At 33.3% G+C, this 14,863-nt stretch overlaps 1 protein-coding gene across 1 annotated transcript in view; it reads right to left on the bottom strand.

Annotated features, from left to right (window-relative positions):
* The window catches only part of LOC144970126 (allene oxide synthase-lipoxygenase protein-like), a 44,643-nt gene that overhangs the window by 16,046 nt on the left and 13,734 nt on the right, over positions 1 to 14,863 (bottom strand). Inside the window, exons 7-10 of the mRNA XM_078909374.1 lie at positions 8,069 to 8,165; positions 4,081 to 4,198; positions 1,371 to 1,463; positions 375 to 435 (exon numbers count right to left, since the gene is read on the bottom strand). Coding sequence (XP_078765500.1) covers positions 375 to 435; positions 1,371 to 1,463; positions 4,081 to 4,198; positions 8,069 to 8,165 — 369 coding nt within the window. The remainder of the gene's footprint in view (positions 1 to 374; positions 436 to 1,370; positions 1,464 to 4,080; positions 4,199 to 8,068; positions 8,166 to 14,863) is intronic.

Genomic DNA, 14,863 nt, shown 5'->3' with positions numbered 1-14,863 from the left:
CGACTTTTTCCTATAGGCCTACATCAGAGACATTGTATATTCAGCTCCACACCAGATGTTAGCACGTTTACCTTAAAAAGAGCTATGATTGAATCCATCACGCCAAAAGCTACAAAATATACGGAAAGAACTCGAAAATGGGTTGAATTTGCTTGTAGGTAGCCATGGGAACCATATTAAGGCGCATTGATAAAGAAATAATGGTAACCAAAATGTAAAGTAATTATGTATTCTTAAGTATATTTGCTGTAACGTATTTCTGTTACAGATGCTATTAAACAAGGAAAGACTTAAAAGAGGCCCTGTATTTCCACCACGTTATATTATAGAAAACACATTACTTGGATGTCAGTAAAATTATATCCTCTTCATACCCCTCTTTGCTTGACAGCTTCTGGTATATTGCCTTCAACATTCATTCGCCATGAATCAATTCTGTTTGAATAATAAATGAATGAAATATACATCTAGTATATTCTCGATAATATGTATATGAATTATAGATACATTATATAATAAACATTTTAAGTATAATCATTATTACTCCTACAGATCTGTTTCTTGTCACTGGGACAATGTGAGCACTATTATTTCATGCTTTTTGCTTTTATTATTTATACATTATATAATATATATGTATAACTTTCACGCGCGTTTGGGTGTGTGTGCATGTGTGTGTGTGTGTGTGTGTGTGGAAGGGGGAGTATGTGTTTGTGAATGTGTGTGTGTGTGCGTGTGTGTGCGCGCGCGCGCACGCATTCATTTTGAGATTAATGTACAATATTCAAACAAACGTGTAACCGTTAGGCCATGCTTTTAACAAATTAACTGCCGTACTCTTGAAAAACTCGAAAGACTTGATGATGTCCCAAGTTTGAGACTTTTTGCCAAGATGAGGGTCATTTATATCGATCAATATTTAAAGGACGATCTTAAATATAATGCAGCAAATTGATTTGAGCTTTGTTTTACTCAAAGCATGTTGAGTCATACCTTCATTCAAAATACTATATAGTTATGTATTGCTTTACTAATGGGAAATCACTTGCTTGGTGACAATGAAAATGTCTTGATTATAGTAGTGGTGATGATGATTACGATGATGATGATGATGAGGAGGAGGAGGAGGAGGAGGATGAGGAGGAGGAAGAGAAGGAGGAGTGGGGGAGGAGGACGATGACGACGATGACGATGATTACAGCGATAATGATAATGATGATGACGATGATGATAATGATGATGATGATGATGATGATGATGATGATGATGAAGATGATAATGATGATGATGATGATGATGATGACGACGACGACGACGATGATGATGATGATGATGGTGATGATGATGATGACGATGATGATAAATCTCACCCTCTTGTAGTTAGATGTAACAATCCTTCGGCGCCGTGTGACATCGTCTTGTCCACCCATCCACCAGGTGCCACAAGCTTATCCAATGCTAGCCTGTGTCCAAACAAATAAAAGGTCACTGTGCTAAAAGATAACTTATACATTTTGTATCCAAATATGAAACATTTAAACAACATTTATGAATCTTTTTTAACATTTAAAATCAATAAATAATATGTAATAAAAGTGTGATGTCAAAACATTGGTTCCAATCTCATTGGAAGTGTAAAACCACTCTTCCGGAGGACTGGATACATACCTTGTGTAATTATCTTATGATTTCAAAGTGATGGTATCTTATTTATTTTATTTTTTTGTCTAAATAAATTCTGGTCGTCAATAAAATATCGCCCATCCTCTCTCTTTCACGTCGTAATCTTAAGAATATCCCTAAATCTCATGTTACTAAAATAGTTATGCCACCTTATGATTCATGATGTGACCTATTCATCTTTCAACTAAGAACACAACACATACCGCTCAACAGCCATTTAAGCAAAATTACAAAAGACACATCCCCTTCCTGCCCCCTATCTCAATAACCCCAATGAAACAGTAACACACTACTTGCTTGAATGCCAACCTCTTGAAGACATGAGATGCACATTCCTCCCACTAAATCCAAGCATCAGTAACACACTTTATAGTCACCTGGAACAACTACAAAAGACGTCTAACTTCTACGTCATGGCACAAGACCGAAGGGCTAGAGCTCAGGTGGTCGCTGGTTCGGATAAGTAAGTAAGTAAGACCTATTCATTATTAGTCCTCCGAAGGACTGGTCACATATACTCTTCCAAGGAGCCTGGAACCGAAAAAGCCAAAGGTTTACGGCCACGACTCTCTGCTCTATCATAAAAATTATTAGCTTTTCAGAAGCGATAAGATGTGTACAGAAAAAAAAAAGCTTTGACTGCCACAAAAACATGTCGGGTGAAATGTAAATGTACACCTCAAAGCTCGTATGAAAAATAATGACGTGGTAGAGTTAAAGCTCCAGTTTATAAGCGTATACGAGTGATGTGGACGTTTCGGATTTACCCTTCATCAATCGGTAGAACGGTGAATAAGACTACTTAAATACAACCAGGATGAATGCGATATGATTTTTAACATTCCACACCATTTATATGTGCACGTGGCAAAAAAAATAAAATACATTTGTCATCTTATCAGACGATTTGGCATTTTTATATGACATATTTTGCATTTTGTCTAATAATCTGGCATTCTTGTCCCTCCCCCCCCCCCTCCCCCCCCCCCCCCCCCCCCCCACTCCACCATCCCTCTTATTTTGTCCAGTAATCTGACATTCTTGCCACAACCCCCCCTCTTCCCCAAAAAAGCACACAAGACCACATTTTCTCCAATGGAATAGGCAAACTTAGATCTCGTACTTAAAATTTTTAAAAAGTTTTAAAAACTTTAATTTCAATTCTAAGTACCAGGTTTATGCTGACAGATTTGGGCCCATATGTCACACTTAGATCTATCAGCATCTGGTTCACTACGACTGAAACCGAATTGAGACGGCGGGTCACCTTTAGCGATTCGGGAGAGTCATCAGTACATGACAAGTTTAATATATAGGATTTTTGACCGATATCGAGCTTTATAATATTGACCCGGACGGGGGACGAAAGACCAATCGTACAAGGTCTTCTCCTCGAGGTCAATAAGATAAACTGTATAAATAAATAAGTAAATAAATAAATGAATAAATAAATAAATAAAATTCCGTTTATTCATACGGGAATTTGTCTTTAAATAAAAAATTCCCTTTATTCATCCCATAGGGGAAATTTGTATCTAGGGTTTATTCCAAGGGAAGACTGGAATAACCCATGCGTCAGCCTCAGTGAAGCGCCGCAAATTGAGCTAGGGGGAGGTGACTTGCTCGAGGCCACACAGAGCAGCGGTGGGTGATCGAACTCGGTACCTTTCGGGTATGAAGCAAAGACCGTACTGCTGAGCCACGCTGCCCCTTTAGGGTCTATTCCAAATGAAGACTGGATTAACTAGGCGTCATCTGCAGTGCAGCGCCGCAACGTGAGCTCGGGCGAGGTGACTTGCTCAAAGTCACACAGCGCGGCGAGTAGTCAAACCGGGTACCTTTCGGATACGAAGCAAAGACCATACCCCACAAGGTCAATGAGTTGCCGTTTTGATTTCAATTAAAAATTGTATTTTTACACCTTACTCCAATATCTAAAAGACAATTTCAAAATACAAAATGGTAAGATTGTATGGACTATAACGCAAGAAACTAATTTTTTTTTGCGCACCACACCATCAATCAATTAAATATCATTTTTAATCTGACCCGCGTTGTAGCAGTCAACTGCCGTACTCTGGAAAACACGTATTTATAAATTTGGCCAGAATACTCGTCTTTCAAGTATAGATCGGTTTAAATGGCCCTCATCTTGGCAAAAACTCTAAAACCCTGGACTTTAATAACGACCGACCTCGCGATATCCCAGATTGGAGAGATTTGGCCAAAATGAGGATAATTTAAATTGATCGATATTTGAAGGACGTGTTCTGGCCTAATCTTTAAATACGTATCTTTCCATCGAACGGCAGTTAACGACTGAAAAGAAACAACGAAGGAAGGATGAGGTGTTATAATAATGTGAAAATGAGTACAAAATATCACATTCATCCTTACGCGTTGATGGCATGGATGTACAAGAAGTGAGGTGCTAAAATCTTGAAGATCGGATGGGAAGGCGAGAGGTTCCTGTGAGTTGCAATGGCAATTCCTCCCATTAGGAGATGAGTGAAGCCTGAAATAAAGCAAGAAGGTCCATAATCAATTAATTTTGGAACTCCCTTCCTCAGTCCGTTACAATATTTGATAGGGTTGGTGTCTTCAAGAAACGTCTTAATGCATTTCTTTTCATCAAATACTTGTATGAGTTGTAGCTTGTCCTACTTATAAATGAATTGATAAAATATTGAATTGATAAAATATTGCTGCAGGTACGAGTGGTGATTTCAAAAGTAGTAACATGTATTGTTTTAAGGCGCTTTGAGGTTTCGGAATAAAGCGCTATAAATGTACTCATTATCATCATCATCATCATCATCATCATCATCATCATCATCATCATCATCATCATCATCATCATTATTATTATCATCATCATCATCATCACCGTGATCATCTTTGTAATGAGTCGTTTAGGGTGGAGATTAAATTTTATTTGATAAGAAAATTAAGTGATAATGTTCCTTCCATTTGAGAGTTTTACATAGGCAGTCAGCTTCTACACCCGTCGAATCACCCTAATAACTTAGTTTAAAATAATAGAGGTCTACAAATCCTATGATTTCCGGGTTACAATATATGTTAGTCTGATTTATTCTGTTTTGTAAGTAATAATGTTATTATTATTATTATTATTATCATTATTATTATTAGCATATTATTGTTATTATTATTATTATTATTATTATTATTATTATTATTATTATTATTATTATTATTATTATTATTATTATATTATTATTATTATTATTATTATATTATTATTATTATTATATATTATTATTATTATTATTATTATTATTATTATTATATATTATTATTATTATTTATTATTATTATTATTATTATTTATTATTAATATTATTTTATTATTATTATTATTATTATTATTATTATTATTATTATTATTATTATTATTATTATTATTATTATTATTATTATTATTATCATTATTATCATTATTATTATTGTTATTATTATTATTATTATTATTATTATTATTATTATTATTATTATTATTGTTATTATTATTATTATTATTATTATTATTATTATTACTATCATTATTATTATTAGCATATTATTGTTATTATTATTATTATTACCATCATCATTATTATTATCATTATTATTATCATCATCATCATCATCATCATCATCATCATCATCATTATTATTATTATTATTATTATTATTATTATTATTATTATTATTATTATTATTAGCATATTATTGTTATTATTATTATTACCATCATCATTATTATTATTATTATTATTAGCATCATCATCATCATCATCATCATCATCATCACATCATATATCATCATCATCATCATCATCATCATCATTATTATTATTATTATTATTATTATTATTATTATTATTATTATTATTATTATTATTATATTATTATTATTATTATTATTATTATTATTTTTATTATTATTATTATTATATATTATTTTATTATTATTATTACATCATATTATTATTAGTCATATTATTTTATTATATATTACCATCATCATTATTATTATCATTATTATCATCATCATCATCACATCATCATCTATCATCATCTCATTATTATTATTATTATTATTATTATTATTATTATTATCATTATTATTATTAGCATATTATTGTTATTATTATTATTACCATCATCATTATTATTATTATTATTATTAGCATCATCATCATCATCATCATATTATTATTATTATTATTATTATTATTATTATTATTATTATTTTATCATTATTATCATTATTATCATCATTATTATTATTATTATTATCATATTATTGTTATCATTATTATTATTATTATTATTATTATTATTATTATTATTATTATTATTATTATTATATTATTATTATTATTATTATTATTATTATTATTATTATTATTATTATTATTGTTATTATTATTATTATTATTATTATTATTATTATCTGAAAACACGAGGTCATCGGACTATAAGCCTTTACTGATTATTGCATATGAAATATTAGACCCGAAGTGCCCAAGGATTGCTGGAATAACTTCTTGAGTAATGAGAGAAAGTAATATGAGCTAGTGAACTTATTTTCTCAACCGCAATACCCTCTAAATGTGATTAATGTGCTTTACAAGCAGTCTCAGCCACTTCAAACACTCCTGGACTTTGTTTATATTTGTACTTTGAAAAAAACAACACATCTAAAAAATGTTGTCCAGATAACTCGATTAAAATCAGCTTCATCTTGTCTTAGACTTGTGCGGCTATGTGGTCTAGTGGTATGACACCCGCTTTCGGATCGGAAGGTTCCGGGTTCGATCCTCGCGCTCGGCGCATAGTTGAGTCGTTGGAAAAGGCTCTTAACTCACATTCTCTCACCTTACTCAGGTGTAAAATGAGTACCTGGCCGTTAACAGCGTTGTCTTTGTCCGAAAAATTATAATATCGCTTAACAGGCGTCATGACCCGTCCTACATGTTAAATGTTGCTGTTGACCAGGGACCCCTTGTAAAGCGCTTTGAGCACATTTTATGGATATTGCGCTATATAAAAAAGCTCAAAAAAAGCTTAAATAAACTTCCAAACCTTAGGCTTCAGATTTCAAGTGATGTATTCATTAATGTTTTTGATGCTTTTGTTATTGATTGAAGAAGGGTTTTGATCTTGAAACGTTCCTTGTTTGTTTTCCGTTCTCTCTCGAAGCTGTTATATTCATATTTGTTGATGACTTTATACCGCTACGCCACACAATTCATAGAAGGAACGAAGTGGACGTCACTCAGCTCTTTGCTATTGTCTTTATACAACCTGATAGCTGATTTGTTCTCATTAAATTATAGGATTCAGACTTTAAACGTTAAAGGTTACATATAATTCTGTGTGTTGGTACGTGTGGCTGGCGAATGTTATGAGTATTTTACTTAAATACATATCATCAATTGATTAATCCCATTCCTATTTTATATCTTATTCTTACCACCTTTCTTTAAGGCTCCATTCTAAAAGCTTAAAACAAAAAAGTGATTTTCAAAGAAGTATCTCTGTAAAAGGACCTACGTTATTAGAGTTATAATATATGAACATTTATTTAGGGCATTCTACAATCATGTTCAATGCGTTTGACAATATTTCATTTATTTCCCCTAGAACCACATTTCTATTTCATCTAGTACCGGTCACTTGTTCGGCGTCGTTTTTGTACCAACACTCTCATGATATCCGTATTGTCTGTAGCCAGGTACTCATTCACACCTGAGTAAAGTAATATCACAAAAAATAGTGGTGATACATATTTAAAGATGCAAATAACACGATTCTAAGCCTTCAATAGTCATAATATAGATGGAATGTATGTAATGTGATAATTTTCTGTATGTAATGTGATAATTCGGGTATACAGCGCGCAGAATCCACGACGTGCTATAGGGCGCTACACATACAAAGACAAGTTTCAAGTTTAGTTACTCCTAGGCTTTCGCCAATAAAACATAAAATTAGATGACAACATCCATGACAGTGAAAATAAATGTGAAAAAAGGACAATAGGTTACGCAATGCGCAAACACTATTACTACTCAAAAGCATGTCTGAGTATGAATGTATTCAAAAGTCGGGTATTTCTTAGTCCCAGGTTAACTACACACTGGTGTACATTTCCCCGAGTCCCAGGTTCACTCCCCACTGCTGCCTACTTCCCATAACTTTGTCAGGTTTTGTCGGATTTCCTTGGGTTTCGGCGGGTTTCGTAAACAAGAAACTACTGAGAAATTACTGAGATCGGAGGCGTCTTTGATTTCTTTGTATAATTTAAGGCATACTTTTTGTTATGTTTATTATCTTTTAAAAAAACCTAATACTCTAGCATCAAGATAATACTGACCCAAATGTGTCAAAGACTGATGATAACAACAGTCGGCGTTATCATACCACATCTTTACAAAGGTCCACAGTGAAGGGTCGTCTTGGGGGGTGAAAATCTTTGGTAGAGAAATAATATGTGCATATTGATATTATACTTCAATAAATAAAGCTGTTTAGGACTGGGATATACAATGACTATATATATATATATATATATATATATATATATATATATATATATATATATATAACGAAGATAACGTCACTCAAGCCTTTGTTATTGTATTTTGCCATCCGCGTTTGTGAGTGATTCTCATTAATCTGTATCAACCACACTATAAAAGTTCATGGTTACACACAGTTTTGTGTGTTGGTCCGTTATACTTCCGGATGGCAATGTTATGAGCTTCATAGCCAAGCGCATACTATATATATATATATATATATATATATATATATATATATATATATATATATATATATATATATATATATATATGAGCCAAGGTCAAAAGGTGCCAATTCTTTTTCTCAAAAAAAGTGACATAATAGTCCATTTATGTTTCTATATATGTAGCAAAAACCCTGTACTTCATGAATCAAAGGCCCTTTAGATAACATTACGGTCAAACGCAGCATAATAACGTTAACAATGCCTATAGGTTGCTGGTGTCACCTGTGACCGGTGACACCAAAATGAGACAAAGCGCAATAACCAAATGATTTTTGTTAAGTATCAAACTTTATTTTAGTAAGTTATAAACAAAAAGACACAAACCATAACAATCATAGTACAATAGTGTTACCAACTATTGGAGAAAAGGTTGCTTTTTGGTGTCATCGGTCACAAGCAACATAGAATGCAAATATATTATTTCATAAAATGATTGTACATTAACAACAACAACAATATTGCATATGCTTATTACCAGCAATGTTCAGAAACTTTTGGAATAAAATGTTGGGAAATAATGTGACCAAAACATATCGACGGTTTGATGATCAAACCTCTGAAGTAGCGTTTTCGTGAATCCGTTGATCAAAGCTCTGATGTCGACATCAGAGTTTCGCGCCCGGCGTTTTCACGACGATCAATCCTCCGATGTCACTTCCGAGGTTTGAACAACGGGTTTTGAGATAGAGGAGAGCTGCAACACGTTTCTTAATACTTTGTATTGCATGGCCTGAGTTGTGCGTGTCATTATTATTATTATTATTATTATTATTATTATTATTATTATTATTATTATTATTATTATTATTATTATTATTATCATTATTATGGTGATGATTATGATGATGATGATGATGATGATGATGATCATCATCATCATCATCATCATCATCATCATCATCATCATCATCAGCACCATCATACGGATGTAGGAGATGAAAATTAATATTTTAAAAAATTTAAATAAACTTTAAAGATTAAGATAAAATTGTTATTTCCTTTTAGTTTGTTCATGTTTTTTTCAATGTATATACAATACATATATGTATATATATATATATATATATATATATATATATATATATATATATATATATATATATATATATATAATATATGTAATATATATATATATATATATATATATATATATATATATATATTATATATATATGTATGTATATATCATGAAAAAGGAGTTGGAATTCTTTTAGACAAATCAACATCAAAGTGCTATTTAGATCATGTTGCAATCTCAGAAAGAGTTATTTTTAGTAAAGTTGAAAGGAAACCTGTTTAATGTTAATATTATTCAAATATACGCCCCGACATCAGACAGTGACGAAAACACAATTGAGACATTCTATCAAGATATGGAACAAACATTAAAACAATGTAAATCTGATGAAATTCGTTTAATAATTGGTTATTTCAATGCAAAGGTTGGTAACGAGAGTTGAAAATATCGTTGACCCCCACGGACGAGGTACCAAAAATGATAGAGGGGAAAGACTTGTCGACTGGTGCAGATTGGAAAACCTTACTATTGTCAATACATGGTTTTAAAACCACGATAGAAAGAAGTGGACATGGATAATCCCAGGTGACCTTTATTGAAATCTGATAGACTTTATTCTGGTCCAACATCGATTCAGAAATATCGTACGCAACGCAACAACTATTCCAAGCGCAGATTGTAATAGTGACCACAGACCTGTCAAGGCCACGCTAAAAATAAAACTTAAACAAATAGAGAAAAAGAAAGTGGAACCAAAACTGCAATTAGATCTATTGGAATAAACATCAAATAAAAAATGATTACAAAGAATGCGTGAAAGAAAAAAGTGAAAACTTGACCTTAGATATATTATAAACATAGATGAGTACTGGAATCAAGTATCGAACTGCATCACAGAATCTGCAAGGGAAACTATTCCATCTGTGAAAAAACACGAACCAAAACATACAGTGGATGGATGACAAGATCTTGAAACTGATGAATGAAAGACGAAAACTAGAACGCAACAGCAATTAATATAAAGAAGCTAAGAAGATTATAAAACGTGAATGTAAGAGAGCAAAAGAAGATTATATTGAACATGAATGTCACAGAATTGAAAGGCTAAAATAATCTAACACCAAACAATTCTACCAGTCGATACAAGATCTAAGTGGAAAACGCCCAGCTGTGGCAAGAAAATGCGTTAAAGACGCAAACGGTAATATACTTATCGACAACAACGAAATTTTGGAACGTTGGGCAGTATACATAAAAAATCTATACGCGGATGACAAAAGAGGGACGAGCTTGGATAAAGAAACATCTACTGTGAACACGGGTCCCCAGATTGTGCGAGAAGAAGTAGAAGCTGCTTGTAAAGAGATGAAAAGGGGGAAAGCGGTAGGCCAAGATAGATTCTCAATAGAATTGATTGACGCCCTCGACGATCTGGGAATAGACATTCTGACAAAAGCCTTTCATGTCTTATATGAAAAGGGTGAGTTGCCAAATGTCTTAAGACAATCGGTATTCATTACGATACCCAAAAACAAGGTACTATTGACTGTGACCAACACAGAACAATCAGCATAATGAGCCAGGCCACAAAAATTATGTTAAGACTACTTATGAAAAGAATGAGGAGCAAGATCTCTCCAGAGATAAGTGACGAGCAGTTTGGTTTTATTAAAGAAAAGGGTACGGTAAATGCAACCTTTATATTGAAAACATTAATGCAACGGTCAATCGAAAAACAAAAATCACTTTATCTATGCTTCATTGATTATTCCAAAGCTTTTGATTCAGTACAGCACGATAAGCTATTCAAAATCTTAGAAAAGATCGGTATAGACAGTAAAGACCTTCGACTTGTGAAAAACTTATATTGGAATCAAACAGCGTGTGTCAAACTGGATAATGAAATATCGGACTTCTTTAACATCGAGAAGGGAGTAAGACAAGATTGTTAACATATATAGTGAAATAATATTCAAAGAAATTGAAGATATGAAAGGCGTCGTCGTTGGAGGGCAGAATATGAATAGCATAAGATACGCAGACGATGGTACTCTGATGGCCTACTCTCCAGAACACGTGCAGAAAATTTTAGATATCGTGGTGTGCAAAAGTGAAGAGATGGGCCTGAAACTAAATATTAAGAAAATCGAATGCATGGTGGTCTCAAAGAATGACAACAATGCGACCTTCCACTTGTCAAGCAAAGGAGAGATCATCAAACAAGTAAAGAAATTTAAATATTTAGGCACTATCATCACCCATGACGCACGTGACATAGAGGATATAAAACAAAGAATAGCATTAGCAAAAAACGTGTTCCATAAAATGCGACCAGTTGTGCCAAACAACAACCTAAACTTAAAGACCAGAATGAAAGTAGTAGAAACATATGTTATAAGTACCCTTTTACACGGTTGTGAAACGTGGACGCTTGACAAAGAATGTACGAGGAGGTTAGAGGCATTTGAGATGTGGGCGTATAGAAGAATGTTGAGGGTATCATGGACAGACAGGTGTACGAACGAGGAAATGTTGGAGAAGGTGAGAAAGGGAAGAATACTGATCAGTGTTTCAAATTATAAAATTCATGGCAAAGTTGGTTTTATCTGCTGGAGATGGTTGTATTTCTCTGAGGAGATCTTCCTCTGACTGGTGTAAACCTGCATCGGTGATCATTAGAAGTTGCTCTTCCATCACTCATTGATCGGGGAAGCAGATTCCAGTTGTCCTGATGGTTCGGTTCAAACAGAATGGTTCCATCTGGTTCACAACTAACTACTCTTATGTCAGTAAAAGTTGGGAATGCTACCTTCATTCCTGGCCTGTTTGTGGTTAAGGTGTTACTTCATCAAATGACAGGTAGCATTTGTATGTCAAGTAATGTACTGTAGCTAGTATGGAGTGCTGTGTTCTGTCATGTGAGAGGTTTAAAAAATAATTGTTTTTTAGTTAGATGGAGTGAAATGTCAACTTTCGTTCAATTGCTGCATTTATTGAGTCGCATACCATCTGAATATGTCCTTTCTCTAAATAAATACTTTTGTACAACTGTGGCGCCTTGCTTCCATATAAATAAACTCAACATTCTTGACATCAGGTTTCTATACCATCGTTGGAGATTATTATTTTGGTGTAAGTACCAGCTGTTAATTTTGCGCATAAGTAGTTGTAGAGACAACTCGTTGGCGGTCAGACCTGCCTCAATTTGGTCATGTAGTAAACAGCAGAGGCTTGGATCGATGGAGATAATAAATCAGCCTGTAGATCAATATAAGATTAATAAACTCTCTTCGTTCAGCTTTATCCTTTTATTTTTGCCACAACCATTAGAAGCTGCTGTCGTCCATTATTCACGATGAGAATTCCATGCCATTTCATCGACATTTGCACCTTCGTGTTTGACGCATTCATCGCAATTGTCTTTTCTTGGCTTGAAAATAATGCTGTATGTCTTCCTCTGTTACTTCGATACAACTCGTTCCTCTTCCATTGCAACATCTTTCTTTCAATACCTTCGCTTCCTTTTCAACATATTTCTTTGATGAATCATATTTTCTTCTAACATAACATTCCAGTCTGTGTTATTTTGTTTGGCACTAATTTTGTTACATGTAATTAGCCGAGCAGTCACGTTCACAATTTGCTCATCTGTTGTATCCAAGTGGTTCGTGTTTGAAATGACCTGTAGTGTCTCCACAACTTCTCTATCGTTAGGTCTATTATTGAATGCCTGTGTCCATTTCTCTTGGTATTCTTTCTGCACTTTGAATATTCAAATACCTAATATCAAGTCTTTAAAATTAGTTACCAGAATGAAAAAGAAATGTACTGTTACGATTTGTTTAGCTATAACCAATGGTCTGGTAAGCATAAAACAAGAGAAAACAAAGCGAAACAAACAAACAAACAAAGCTAAACCTGTAAAAATGATGTCTTCATAACCTATTATTCATGGAAATATATTGGCAATGCCTTGATCAACAATTTTCTATGAAAAGCTTGACCAAATGGTGTCCGATAGTTGTTCGTGTATTGTGATGAGGCAGGTTTGCCGAGGTCGATTATTCTGGTCAGCTTGTGCTTGTATTTTGGAGTCTGGTCTATAAACAAAAACGAAGCATTCCATCCAATAAATTTATTATGTTATAATATACCAAATATAAGATTATGCAATAAATCAGATAATTAGACAATTAGATTTAATACATATTTGATTAACATTCAGAATTGTTTCACTTACGAAATTTATCATTCTCAATTTTTTTTAAAACTCAGAACGGAATAAAAAATATTTGCATAACAATTAGAACAAATCGTCCTTGATTATTTATCGATATTATCAATTTTAGATTCGTCTCGTACGTACCAACAGTTTTCCCACTACACACAAAACATTTAGATAACTATCGTTTTTGGGTTGTTTTTTTTTTTTCTAATTCCGAGTGAATAAAAAGTGTTATATACCTTTAATACCTTTAATTGTCCGCCTCATCAGTAAAGATGTTATGTGGTGTAGCCGATCTCTTTGAACCAAAGTCAAAACTATAATCAAGGTCGGCTTTAGAATGTTTGACACTGATGTCTTGGAGGTTCCATTTACTATCGGTTGTCTCTCTAATTTCATTCCATCGATCTTACGCTGGATAGGGCCTCTCTGACGAAGCTTTCCGTTTTGTCATCTCCACCATCATTCTTTCTCTTTGAAGAGGAACATTTTTACCCTTTGTTTTGGACTTGGATTTGGAATCGGAGCAATAGGCCTAAATAAACCCTTGGAGTGTAATGGCATTTAAAAAAATTCAACTTCATCAATAATCAAAATAATGCTACTATGTGGTCTTGTGGTATAACACTCTCCCTCATTAGAAGGTGTCTTGGGATCGAGTCCCGCTCTGAGCGGCGCATAACTGAGTCCCTGGAAAAGACTCTTAAACCACATTATCTAGCCGTATCCAGGTGTAAAATGAGTATCAGGCCGTTAACAGCACTGTCTCTGTTGGGAAAATTATAATATCTCTTTACAGGCACCATGTTCCGCCCTACAAGGCCCTGACCGCGTTTACTGGATATTGCGCTATATAAATGCTCAATGTTTTTTTTTTTTTTGTTGTTTTTTGTTTGTTTTTTTTGTTTGTTTGTTTTTGTTTGTTTAGCTTTTTCTTTTTCTTTAAAAAAAAAATAAATCAAAAGCTCTTTGTTGTTTGTTGGACATGATGGGTAGGGGTTTAAATGGTGGTATGATATCAGGATAGCATCAGGTAGACATGTCATAGGGATGACGTGATTTAATAGGGTGATTGTCATGATCGAGCTTTGTTATTTTAAGTTAATAGAGGTAGGGG

The sequence above is a fragment of the Berghia stephanieae genome, chromosome 4 (genome assembly GCF_034508935.2).
Source record: "Berghia stephanieae isolate SIO BIC M18660-M18661 chromosome 4, UCSD_Bste_1.3, whole genome shotgun sequence".
NCBI classification, from domain to species: domain Eukaryota; kingdom Metazoa; phylum Mollusca; class Gastropoda; order Nudibranchia; family Aeolidiidae; genus Berghia; species Berghia stephanieae.
Note: the sequence above shows the minus strand (reverse complement) of the source record. Positions and strands in the feature narration are given on the sequence as shown.